General features: G+C 39.4%; 1 protein-coding gene across 1 annotated transcript in view; it reads left to right on the forward strand.

Moving 5' to 3' along the window:
- Positions 1 to 14736, forward strand: part of LOC145394076 (transmembrane protein 209) — a 478224-nt gene that overhangs the window by 265176 nt on the left and 198312 nt on the right. Inside the window, exon 7 of the mRNA XM_080268043.1 lies at positions 8278 to 8409. Coding sequence (XP_080124169.1) covers positions 8278 to 8409 — 132 coding nt within the window. The remainder of the gene's footprint in view (positions 1 to 8277; positions 8410 to 14736) is intronic.

Here is a 14736-nt window from a genome sequence, read left to right on the forward strand (position 1 = left end):
TCCCCAGCCACTTATACTCGCATTACTTCCATCCTCTATGTTCAACAATTCCTTAAAGTGTTCTCTCCATCTGCTCACTTTTTCTCCCTTCTCCACTAGTAATCTACCATTTTTATCTTTCACCCCCCTGCTAACTTCACTTCCACCCTGTCTTACTCTTTTCACCTCTTTCCAGAACATTTTCTTACAGTCCCTCCACTTTACACTCAAATTCCTTCCAAATTCCTCATCCACTGTCTTCTTACTGTCTCTTACTAATCTTTTCACCTCTCTCTTTCTTTCTACATATAATTCTCTCTTCCGCCTCTCAACAAGTGTAAATATTTGTAATCACTCTCCTTATAATTAACAGCATGTTGATTATTTTCACTTTTTGTAGGCAAGCAGATTAATCAGAGAGAGCAGACAATCCACCATCTCCATCCTGTGTATCATCATACATGTGAAAAATCCATTTGGTAATTCATTATTCTGATTCATTACCAAACGAATTTTTCATTACCAAATTGGCCCACATTTGGTAATGTAAAATACCAAATGGCAAGCCTGACAGGGGAGGGGGGAGGGGGGAGGAAGGAAGGGGTGAAGGGTCCGTGGTGTAGCAGCTGTTCAGTGCCGCGCGGCAATTTCAAATTACGGGTGGGAAAAAATTCGGATTTTGTGGGGATTTTTTTCATTTTTTGGCCATTTTTGGGATCTGAAGGTCCAGGCCCACAATGTCTGGTAAGTGGGGTGTCCGGAAAGTGGGCGTCCGGAAAGTACCATGATTACTGCATATATATATATATATATATATATGTGAGAGAGAGAGAGAGAGAGTGTGTGTGTGTGTGTGTGTGTGTGTGTATTTACCTATGTGTAGTATACAGGAATTGAGTAATGCTCGTGTTGTCCTGTCTCCATATCCACATTTATCTAGTGTACTTGTACACACATGAATGTTTTTCGCCTGCACCACCTCTTCGTCTTAGTCGTTCCAAATATTTATGTATTTACCTAATATACCTAATTGTGATATACACGAGATATGCTATGCTCGTGAGTTCCCGTTGCTGTTTCTCAGTAAGTAAAATTTAGCTTTAAACTGGTTTAAGTTTTTAGACTGGACGATCTCTTTGTCCAGGCTATTCCACAGGTCTATATTTCTATAAGGAAAACTATATTTCTTGATATCCTTCAAGCAGCTTGACTTCTTCAATTTCATTCCATGTCCTGTTGTTGCTCTCTTATTCCATACAGACAGATCTCAGTCAATTTTATCTACTCCTATCATGGTCCTGAACACTGCAATCATGTCTCCTCTCTTTCTCCTTTCTTCTGAGGAAGGCAAATCCCGCTTTACCAGCCTCTTTCTGTATGACAGATCTGCCAGACAGGGGACCATCCTGGTTGCTGTTCTTTGTATTCGCTCAATCTTGTTTATATCTTTCTTTTTGTGTGGGGACCACACTACCGCTGCATATTCTAACCTGGGGCGGATCATGGCCACTATCAATTTTTTCATCATCTCCTCATCCATAAAATGAAATTCTACTTTTATGTTAGTCAAGAGTTTATATGTCTCTCTAACTATCTTGTTAATATGGTTTTCAGGTGACAAACTATCTTGGACCAGCACTCCCAAATCTTTCTCTTCTCTCGTTTTTGTGATTAATTCATTACCCAGCAAATAATTCAGTGATGGCCTCCTTGTACTTTTACCCATTTCCAATATTTTACATTTCTTTACATTAAATTTAATTTCCCACATCCGGCTCCAATCATGTATCCTATCCAGATCCTCCTCCAGCATTTTAAAATCCTCCTCAACCTCTACCTTCCCCAAGATCTTTACATCATCAGCAAACACTTGCATAACTGTTCACTCCATCTACCATATCATTTACATAAATCAGGAACATTACTGGCACCAGCATTGAGCCTTGAGGGACTCCACTTGTTACTTCTTTCCATCCAGACATCCTATCCATTATTACAATCCTCATTTGTCTGTCTCTCAGAAAGTCTCTCATCCATTCCAGGAGTTTCCCCTTCAGTTCTCCTATGTACTCTAGTTTCCACATTAGTCTCTTCTGAGGTACCTTGTCGAAGGCCTTCTCTAAGTACACACAATCCACCCAACCATCTCTCTCCTGTACTACGTCAGCCGCTCTTGAGTAAAAGCTCAACAGGTTGGAAACACATGACCTTCCACTTCTGAAACCAAACTGACATTCAACCAAAATATTCATCTCTTCTAGATATTTTATCCATCTGTCTTTCAGGATTCTCTTGCACAATTTTGCCACCATGCTGGTTAGAGACACTGGTCTATAATTCAGGGGTTCTTCCCTGTTTCCTCCCTTATAAATTGATGCCACATTTGCCCTCTTCCATTCTTGTGGCACTTTCCCCTCTTCCAGAGAACACACAATTAAACTGTGAATTTTATCCTCCAGTTGTTCTCTGCATTCCTTCAGTACCCAATTAGAAATTCCATCAGGTCCTGGGGCTTTCCTTACATCTTGAGTTTCCAGTAATTTATACACTTCCTGTACCTCCACTTTTATATCTTTTATCACCGATACATTTCTAATCACTCTCTCCCCTTCCACAAACTCCTTTTCATAAGTGAAAACCGATTGGAGGGGGGTGCAAGGAACAGCGTGGTGGACAGAAGAGGTGAAACAGGCTGTGGCACAAAAGAAGAAAGCATACAATGAATGGTTGAGAAATAGGGGCGTGGAAGAAGTTGAGAGGCGGAAGAGAGAGTTATATGTGGAAAGGAAGAGAGAGGTGAAGATATTAGTAAGAGAGAGTAAGAAGAGAGTGGATGAGGAATTTGGAAGGAATTTGAGTGTAAAGTGGAGGGACTGTAAGAAAATGTTGTGGAGAGAAGTGAAAAGAGTAAGACAGGGTGGAAATGAAGTTAGCAGGGGAGTGAAAGATAAAAATGGTAGATTACTAGTGGAGAAGGGAGAAAAAGTGAGCAGATGGAGAGAACACTTTAAGGAATTGTTGAACGTAGAGGATGGAAGTAATGCGAGTATAAGTGGCTGGGGAATGGCTGGGAGAAGGAGGGAGGTGAGAAGACAGGAAGAAATTAGTAGGATAGAAGTTGTGGAAGCAATGAAGAAAGTTAAATCTGGGAAAGCCCCAGGAATTGATGGAGTGTGTGGTGAAATGCTGATGCATGGGGGAGAGATAGTAGTAGAATGGATGTGGAAGATGTGCAGATTGGCCTGGGAGGAAGGTAGAGTCCCGGAGGATTGGAAGTCAGGTATAATTATTCCCTTGTACAAAGGAAAAGGGGAAAAAGAAGTGTGTGGTAACCATAGGGGCATTTGTCTTCTTAGTATAATAGGAAAAGTGTATGGTAGGATACTTATAGACAGAGTAAGAGAAAGAACAGAGAAATTAGTTGGAGAAGAACAGGGAGGCTTTAGGAAGGGAAGAGGTTGTGTAGATCAGATATTCATTCTTAGATCTTTAGTGGAAAAGTTTCTAGAGAAGGAAAGAAGTTGTATGCGGCTTTCATGGATTTGGGGAAAGCGTATGACAGGGTGGATAGACAAGGATTGTGGAAAGTGTTAAGAATATATGGAGTAGATGGGAAGTTGTTGAATGCTGTGAAGAGTATGTACGATGGTGCAAAGGCTGCAGTGCGTGTGGATGGTGAACTAAGTGAATTTTTCTCTTTGAAAGTTGGTTTGAAACAGGGATGTGTCATGTCTCCATGGTTGTTCAATCTGTACATGGATGGGGTAATAAAAGAGGTACAAGGTAGGGTAGTGGATGTTGGAGTGGCCCTGGTGAGAGAGGATAGTGTTTGGAAACTCCCTGTACTGTTGTTTGCAGATGATACTGTGTTGTTGAGTGAAGACGAAGGGGAGCTGCAAGGCTTGGTGGATGAGTTTGAGAGAGTAAGAAACGGAACCTAAAGGTGAATGTAGGGAAGAGTAAAGTGATGGTCTTTGAGAGAGGTGAAGTCAGTGAATGTACAGCGAGGTTGGATGGTGAGGAATTGGAAAATGTGAGTACGTTTTAAGTATTTGGGTAGTGTGATGAGTAAGGATGGAGGTTTGGAGGGTGAAGTGCTTGAAAGGGTACAGCAGGGAAGAAAGGTTGCTGGTTCCTTGAAAGCAGTGATAGGAAACAGGGAAGTGAGCATGGAAGTAAAAAAGTTACTACATGACAGTATTGTGATACCAACTCTAACGTACGGAAGTGAAGCTTGGACATTGTTGGAAGGACACAAGTCAAGAGTGAGAGCAGTGGAAATGAGTTATTTAAGAGGAGCCTGTGGAGTCACGTGGAGAGACAGGCTGACGAATGAGGATATAAAGGAACGTTGTGGTGTGGATGTGGATGTGATAGGAAGCGTTGTGAGGAACACACTGAGGTGGTTTGGCCATGTGGAGAGGATGGAGGGTGAAAGACTGACAAAGAGAGTGTATGTGAGTGAGGTGGAGGGTGGAAGAGGGAGGGGGAGACCGAGGATGAGATGGAGGGATGGGGTGGAGAGGTATATGAGAGAGGGGGGTGTGAGTTGGGAGCAGGGCAGTGAAATGGCGGGGGACAGGGCGACTTGGAGGCGATTTGTTTGTGGCCACCCCAAACGGGATTGAGGCGTCAGGCAATAGATAGATAGATAGATAGAAAACCGATTGGAAACATTTAATCATTATTTCGGCTTGCACTGTTGCATCTTTATAGACCTCTTCTTTTACTTTCAGTTTGGTGATTCCTTCCTTTTGTTTCAGTTTGCCAATAACAAATCTGTAAAACAGTTTGAGTTCATCCTTACATTTGTGTGTGAGTGTGTGTATGTGTGTGTGTGTGTGTGTGTGTGTGTGTGTGTGTGTATGTGGAGTGATGGCAGTGGTGTCAGGTGTCATAGGAGTGATGGCAATGATGTCAGTTGTCATAGGAGTGATGGCAGTGGTGTCACTTGTCATAGGAGTGATGGCAGTGGTGTCAGTTGTCGTAGGATTGATATCAGTGGTGTCATTTGTCTTAGGAGTGATGGCAGTGGTGTCAGTTGTCATAGGAATGATGGCAGTGGTGTCAGTTGTCATAGGAGTGATTGCAGTGGTGTCAGTTGTCATAGGAGTGATGGCAGTGGTGTCAGTTGCCATAGGAGTGATGGCAGTGATGTCAGTTGTCATAGGAATGATGGCAGTGGTGTCAGTTGTCATAGGAATGATGGTGGTGGTGTCAGTTGTCTTAGGAGTGATGGCAGCGGTGTCAGTTGTCATGTACTCCTTCTCTGATAAGCCCTTGCGAGACATTGTAGGTTTAGTGTAAAACAGGAGGGGAATGATAAAAATCAGCTAGGAATTTTCAAATCAGGCTTTCTCTGAACATATATAAGAAACACATATACACCTTCTTCACAAGCACACTGCACTATATATAACACAATATCACTGTAATACACGGAAGGTATGGACGGTGCGGTACTGGGAAATGCAGGTTTAAATGGCCAGCCTCGCGCTCACACACCTTTTGAGCCTGACTATCGTGAGAATACTGGGCTAAATATAGGCTGCCTGCCTCTCTGATAAGCTCCTGGGTGTTGCCATATATTTCCCTTAGATGTGGCCACCCTCACCATTGACTCAACCAAATTTGACGCAGATCCATCCACGGGAAAAGTTTCTACAACCATTTTTAGGGAAGTTGCAGCATGTTGCGTCATCGGTTACTCTTCAGATCGCAAGGATTATGACTCGCATTGCGTCATCTTGCGCGAAGGGGTAAAGAGGTAATGTCTATTCAGAATTTTGTTACGGAGTACAGATTTCTGATGTGCAGGTTGCACCCTCTGAGAACATGATTAATATGTTCTTTGTAAAGTAAATACCCAGATTTTGAACAGAACTGACTGGATGAATCTGTGACACACCAGTGTTCAAAGCCAGGGCATTAACAGAATCGTCACCCATTCCGTTTCCTCAGGTGATGTTGATCTCGGTTTTACCATCATTCAGCTTCAGTTTCTTCCTTGCCATCTAGATCTTAATAAAGACATAAGAGATTCAAGCTTAGTCTTGGTATCATTAATATCTGACATCTTAACATACAGCTGAGTGCTATCAGCATAAAAATGATAGGACATGTTGTGAGCATCAAGTAAAGTTAATAAACTGCTTTTGTAGATTGTAAATAGAGTTGGACCCAAAAACTGATCCTTGAGGGAAGCAGAATCAGAGCTAGCATAAGCAACAACTATTCTTGGGGGTCTGTCTGACAGACACGACTTAAGGAGCAAAAGAGCACATAGATTCAAGCTTAGTCTTGGTATCGTTAATATCTGACATCTTAACATAGAGCTGAGTGTTAACATGAAAATGATAGGACATGTCGTGAGCATCAAGTAAAGACAATAAGCTACTTGTGTAGATTGTAAATAGAGTTGGACCCAAAACTGATCCTTGAGGGAAGCAGAATCAGAGCTAGCGTAAGCAACAACCATTCTTGGAGATCTGTCTGGCAGATACGACTTAACCCCTCTGTGAGGCAATTCAGAATCCGCAGACATGCCCCGGGAGGCAAAAGTTTCGGGAAATTTGACATGTCATATTTTTATGATTTATGTGTTTGGGATGATGGATAATGATGAAATATCAATAAAAATAATAAAATAAATATATTTTACCTACCCATTACTGAAATTACAGCTGATGAAGCTGATGAATGCAGTATGGGTAATCCATGAGGATGCCGCAGAAAGTAAACAAACAACTTTTTTCTATCTGGTGTTTTCACTTATAGCTTGAACAGAACATTCTTTCCTTATTAGAAAAACTTATTTCTTGCTTCTGTGTACAATTATTTTCAAAACAGAACTTGTTTCCATATTCAAAAAATTGTAATTTCAACTTCTGAACTTTACTAATGCTACCAGTAATTAGAACAGAACTTATTTCCTCTCATTCAACAAAACTTTTCTTCTTCTTATAGTTTGAACAGAACATTCTTTTCTTATTAGAAAAACTTATTTCTTGTACCAAATAATCAAGAATTTCACCATCAAAAAACAGGAGAAAATACTCCATTTCAGAACTGTTTTTGTCTACTCCAGCAGCCCTTGTCACTCCACTGTGAGTTGCATCAAATCTATAGCAATTTGGTATGAATCTATCACCATTTGCCCAGATAAACCCAGATCCACCAGCACTACCAATACCACCAGGCCTACGGGGAGGGTCACACACCCTGGGATCATCATCATCATCACTTAGGTCTGAATCATCATCACTCTCGTCACTCACGGGAATAAATCCATCACTGTCACTGTCTGCCATCCCCTCACTGTCACTACCACTCTCCTGTGCCATCCCCTCACTGTCACTACCACTCTCCTGGTCATCACTATCGTACTCCAAACCTGGCGATAACTTACGTTTCACGCCAGCACTACTCACTGATACCCCTGAGGTTGACGGAGTTTGTGTATCACTGTCGGAAAATCCTTCAAAATCGGTGATGTCATGCACTTCCCTCTCTTCATCAAGTCTACTAGTCACTTCAGAGTTCTGCAAATTGCTGTCCGGTTCTGCCATCTCATCTGAATACTGTGCTGAGGGCGAAAAGTGAAGACTTCCCTCTAACTCCACGCTACGCATAATCGCGCTGCCTAACCTCCGCGCGTTGCAGACGTGAAAAAAAAATCGGTCACATGTACTGTTATTACAGCATATTTTTGAAGGATTTTAGGCATATATTTGTTTGTAGAAAATTATCTTATGGTTTATGAGTCATTTTTAGGTAATTATTTGAGCATAAAATGCGAAAATAAAAAAAAAATCCACCCTAAAACCCGGTACATTTGTACCAGCAGGTTTGTTTACATATGACGTCAGAGCCCAGACCCCTCTGAGTGCAACGTGGAAGGTTGGGGGTATCAAACGATGCCACCCGTTGCCTGAGGCTCTTTTACTCAAAAGTCCCGACCCGGAATCCATCAAGAGAACCCGTCTTAAGACCCGACCCGGACTTAAAGGGTTAAGGAGCAAGAGAGCATATAGTCACAAATGCCATAAAAATACAAATCATCCTACAGTATTGAAGGTAATGCATTTTTCATGAGACTGTGGTAAAGAAAAACCAATAACAAAACCAGTGATCAAGGAGGTTTGACTGTTTTAAAGGTTTTGCCTCAGTTTTGACTGTGTTGATGTTATAGGTAATGATGTGCATACATTTTTTTACTTTTTCAAGTGAAGTAACATATGATGATACTTCTGTAATATTATGTTATTATATTAATGTAGTGTATGTATTTTTTATCAGTGTCACAGTGTGAGAGCAGCAGTAGCCTGAGTAGCTCCCTGTGGGTGTACCCTGGATCCCCACACCCTCAGTTGCCTGATCACACTTCCATCCTCCGGAAAAATCTCTACCAGGCTGCTACCAAGGACACTGGTTTGTTGCTGGCCATATGGCAGTTTAAGTTAACCCTTTCATTCCAGTGATCTACAGCTGACCCTTTTTATAAAATGAACTGGTATGTGATAAATTGCTTGTAATGAAAATGCTAGGTCTCCTTTTTGATTTACGATAGCATTTTTTAATGCAGTATATGGTCATTATGATCTCATACAGTGCCTCACTGTTCATTGTACGATAAACTTGTTGTATGTACCGTGCAATCACTGACATGCAAGCTTACAGTCATTTGTTTGATCTAAGATGGCCTTTAAACTTTTCACAGTCGGTTATGTTAGTGTCAATGATGGAATGGTAGTGTGATCATGGAGTTCAAGCAGCATATGAGTTTCAGTGAAGTGAAGTAACAGCCAGCTTCAGTGCATTGGAAACTTGTTTTCTAGTCTTAAATTTTGGTGGTAAGTAGCAAGTTTGTGGTAGGTGGTGGCGACCATCATCCACTCACTTGATGTAGTGCTGCCTACTTCTTCCTTAGCCTTTATCATTCTTTTTCTGTGCCTGCCCCCCTTTCTTCCTATTTCTCCCATCTTTCCTGTCACTTCTTATTGCTTTTCTTTCCTTTACAGGTGGCTTTACATTGAGTGACAAGCCAAATGGTTTCCTGTAAGCCAAGAAACCATTTACAACGCTGGGTGGTAACCATAGAACCAAACCATACGTGCTCCCTACGTGTCAGCAAGTGAGTTGGTGGAGGGTTAGTGCCCCTCCCCGTAAAACAAATAACTCAAAGTCAAATGGCCACCCCTTAAGGGATTATGGCATCTGGCAATAGATAGATAGATAGAAGTAGCAAGTGAAGTGTAATGACTATGGTAGTTTCATAATTTTCACTTGATAAAATTTACTGTGATTATCTTTTGCACACACATATGATCAGGATACACCATCAGTGTTAGCGCATTTCAGTTTAAACTTTGCAGGTCTGAGTGACAAATGTTTGCTGTGCCAGACAATCTTCACTTGTAGGCTGCCATTTTGAAATATTCACAGCATTTTTTAAGTTTACCAGGCTGCACCATGGGAGCACATGGTTCAGTAGACAGTGTTGATATACGGTATATACTGTACATATATTTAGTGGGCAGTTAAGGCACTTCAGTCGGATTGACCTGGTGCAGGCTTATATCCAAGGGATGGTTGGGGTTTATTGCTCACATAATGCCACTCAGGGATGAGTGAGGCAGGTCACACTCATCTTAAATGTCAGGACCAACTTGCCTAGCCCCAGGCTCCTATGCTTGTCGTGGGGCAAGGCTGGATTAGGTGATTTTGTATATATATATATATATATATATATATATATATATATATATATATATATATATATATATATATATATATATATATATATATATATACAGCTACTGCAAATTGACTTAGGACCTTCCCCCACAAGGTGTTGAAAAACACAGAAATCATAGTATATCACAATGTTTGTTCATGAAATGCTATTCATTAAAATGAAATCATGTTTCCCTTGTTTTTTAGGACAAGTTGGATGCATTTTGCCATGGAATCACTCGGATCTCTAAAGTAATCTAAGGACATTTCTTTGCACCTAAGATTTTATCAGTTCAGTCTTGAGGTTGTCCAGATTGGGTGTCTTCTTCTCTGCCTTGATTTTCATTATCTTTGTCCAGCAATTTTCTATCGGATTTAGATCTGGACTGTTGCCAGGCCAGTCTAGGACCTCACTCCGATTATCCTGAAGCCATTTTCTCACCTTTCTTGACTTGTGACATGGAGCTGAATCATGCATGAAAAAGTCGCACCCATGAATAGCAATAAAGCTTAACAAATGATCTTTCAGAACATGAATGTACCAGCCACAATTCATCATCAAGTTCTTATGAAAAAAGTAGAGGCCTCCCCTTCCCATTTCACCTGAGAAACACCCCCATGCCATTACTGATTGTGGGTGCTTAACAGTCAGCATCGTGTAAGCAGGGTCATATCGACTGCGGGAGGCACGGCGACGAACCTTGCAGAATGCACCTGGAACACTTGAAATGTGCTTTCATCGGAAAACATAACTTTTCTCCACTGATCCCATGTCCAGTGTGCATACTTCTAGGCAAACTGAATGCACTGCTTCTTCATGCGGTCAGTGAGAAACAGTTTCTTGGCTGCGGTGTGACTTGACAAACCCAGCTCCTTCTGCAAACGGTGTTGGATAGTTCGAATTGAGACATCTCATAACAGCTTGGGATGCATTCTCTTCAATTCTGCTGCTGTCAGTCGAGGATTCTTGATTACTGTACTTCCCTCTTCAGAAGCGTATCTGTACCTCTGGAAGTCATCCTCTTCTTTCCACTGCCATGCTTGTGCTGTGGTACAACATCCGGTGGCAGGCCACTTGCTGCTGCAAGAATCTTCATGACGGGTCAGTTTTGCGCATCCAGTACGTTCACAAATCATGTTGATAGGGATATTATCCTGCCTCCATGCAATGATACGGACCGTCTCATCCCTTGAGCAGTACTTTCCAGGCCTGACAACCCGACTCAAGGAAAATAACAGGGCAAACGGTAATGCATACGAAAATAGAGGGATGTACAAGTTCGGATCGACGGGAACATATACTCCCACTCTCACTTCTGGGCAAGCACTGATGTGCTGAGTGTTTCACCACCTCCCACCAATACCAGAGGAGTTGCCAGTTACTTCTTGCCCAAAAAATTCACTTGGTAGAGGTGGAAGCACAAAGCAAAGATAGACAACTCTCCAGTAGCAATTCTGTGTGTAGGTCCTTAGTGAAATTGCAATGGGTGTATATATATATAGATATTACTGTATATATATATATATATATATATATATATATATATATATATATATATAATATATATATATATATAAATATATATATATATATATATATATATATATATATATATATATATATATATATATATATATATATACTGTATATATATATATATATATATATATATATATATATATATATATATATATATATATATATATATATATATATATATATATATATATATATATATATATATATATATATATATATATATATATATATATATATATATATATATATATATATATATATATATATATATATATATATATATATATATATATATATATATATATATATACTGTATATATATATATATATATATATATATATATATATATATATATATATATATATATATATATATATATATATATATATATACTATATATATATATATATATATATATATATATATATATATATATATATATATATATATATATATATATATATATATATATATATATATATATATATATATATATATATATATATATATATATATATATATATATATATACTGTATATATATATATATATATATATATATATATATATATATATATATACTGTATATATATATATATATATATATATATATATATATATATATATATATATATATACTGTATATATATATATATATATATATATATATATATATATATATTTATTTATATGTACATATCTATCTATCTGTCTATCTGTTGCCAGACGCCTCAATCCCGTTTGGGGTGGCCACAAACAAATAGCCTCCAAGTCGCCCTATCCCCCGCCATTTCAATGCCCTGCTCCCAACTCACACCCCCCTCTCTCATATACCTCTCCACCCCATCCCTCCATCTCATCCTCGGCCTCCCCCTCCCTCTTCCCCCCTCCACCTCACTCACATACACTCTCTTTGTCAGTCTTTCACCCTCCATTCTCTCCACATGGCCAAACCACCTCACAGTGTTCCTCATAACGCTTCCTATCACATCCACATCCACACCACAACGCTTCTTTATATCCTCATTCGTCAGCCTGTCTCTCCATGTGACTCCACCGGAATTCGCTTTTATCGGTCTCGAGAAGCTACCAGACAAAATTCCTATACTGTATATCAGAAAAAGTCCGATAAAGCCAGAAGGAGTCCGGACTGCCTGACCACTTCAGCTACGTTCACCACAATAAGGTAAATAAAAGACATGCTTATCAGTGTACAGTACAGTATTATTATATATATATTATACCATTGATTATTGTAGTGAAGTTATAACACTACAGTACCACAGTGGTAGTCAAAACAGTTTGAAAACCGTTCATGTGATCCGGGCTAATGTCTGATATATCGGAAAAAGTCCGGATTAGCAGGGGGATGACCGGATGTCACTTTTATCGGAATTTTGCATTTTTCGGAATGGTTTGGGCCCCAGTTAGGCCCTTATAGTGAGGTCTTACTTTATATATACCTATATATATATACAGGATGGGGTGGAGAGGTATATGAGAGAGGGGGGTGTGAGTTGGGAGCAGGGCAGTGAAATGGCGGGAGACAGGACGACATGGAGGCGATTTGTTTGTGGCCACCCCAAACGGGACTGAGACGTCTGGCAATAGATAGATATATATACAGTAAATGTATATATATATATAGATTTATATATACATACATATATGTATATATATATATATATATATATATATATATATATATATATATATATATACTGTATACACACACACACTCAAACCTCGATTTAAGGGATTTCAGATTTAAAGGACTCTGTATTCTACCTGACAAACAGACAAGACCCTTCAAAAATTATACGTAATGTGTAAGTTATACACATTAATATGTTTCTTTATACAGTACCCGTAAAATAATATTGATAAGCATCTAAATAAGTGAAACAATCATTGCATATCATAATAAGATTGTCTTTATATGTGGTAAAACAGTGGACATTTTCAACTAAGGGACAGTTCAAGTAGAGACAAATTGATTCCCCATTTAGTCCCTGAAACTGAGGTTTGAGTGTATTTATCTGTCTGTCTATCTATCTGTCTGTCTATCTATCTATCTACCTATATATAAAGTCTCAGGTGGGGGCACTCACCATCCACTCATTCAATGTAGTGCTGCTCTTGGGTGTCTGCCCTATCCTCTCCTCCCTCCTTTCCATCCTTCTTCTTCTGTCTTTCTTTACTTCATTTTTTCCTCGTCCTTTTGCCTACAGGTAACTTTACATCCCCTCTTTTGTCTTGCTTTCATTCTTTCCTGTTCCTTCTGCCTATGGGTGACTCTACACTGAGTGACAAGCTGAATGGTTTGCTGTACACCAGGAAACCATTTACTATGGTGGGTGGTAACCATATAACCAAATTATGGTGCATGGTGGTTTGGTGGGTAATTCTGACACTCCAGTCAGATTGGACTGGTAAAAGTTTATATCCAAGGGGTGGTTGGGGTTTATTGCTCACGTAATGCCATTCAGGGATGAGTGAGGCTGGTCACTCTCATCTGAAATGTCAGGACCAACTTACTTAGCCCCGGGCTCCTACGCTCCTCATGGGGCAACGTAGGACTGGATGATGGATGGATGGATATATAGATAGATAGATAGATAATGTGTATATATATATATATATATATATAAAATGGTATACACACACACACACACACACACACACACACACACAGGGATTCAATTTAGGCGGACGTGCGTCACCGGCGCTCCGTACCAAATCATCACGGCCAGTGGCATTACCTAAATTTGTATCTTTGTATGAGTCAAGCTCAGTACCAGGTTAGACTAATGATTGTTCATTATTAAAAGGAAAAAAATAATAAGTTTAAACAAGACTTGTTCAAACAGGAAATAGAACCAAGACGAAAGAATATGCTGAGTCATCTCTGAGGTTTGTTTAGACTACAACAACACGGAGATTGTAAGTACATGCTTTGCACTTTAAGTATTGCGAAATGGATACATACTTTAGTAAAGCAAATTTGGAAAAGAAAAGGGATAAAGGTAAAAAGCAAAATGATGATTTCTACCAAGAACTGGTTGAAGTAGAGACTCACAATAGACTGGTCGAACATGTAAACAAACTAGAAATGGCTTTCAAAAATGAAATTGATGAAATAAAGAAGCAGATGCACTTGCAAAAGGAAGAAATAGAAAAACTAGGAAGGGAGGCCAATAAGAAAGACACAACCATCAGTGAACTAACAGTGGAATTGAGTACACCTAGGAAGAAAATGAGTGAAATGGCAAGTACAATAGTCAATCACGAGAGTGTTATGGGAGAGTTCAAAAATGACACAGAGACAATTAGGCAAGTTAGCAGTCTTATTGACCAGAGCAGTGACATTGAGGAGAAGATAACACAAGTGAATGAAGCTGTGCAAAGCTACAAAAATGATGTAGAAACCATGTATGCTGAAATGGTGAAAGTAAAGAAAGACTTAGAAACAAGGGTGGAGG

This window comes from Coenobita brevimanus, chromosome 26 (genome assembly GCF_032717465.1).
Source record: "Coenobita brevimanus isolate Jiangsu-jjx chromosome 26, ASM3271746v2, whole genome shotgun sequence".
NCBI classification, from domain to species: Eukaryota; Metazoa; Arthropoda; class Malacostraca; order Decapoda; family Coenobitidae; genus Coenobita; species Coenobita brevimanus.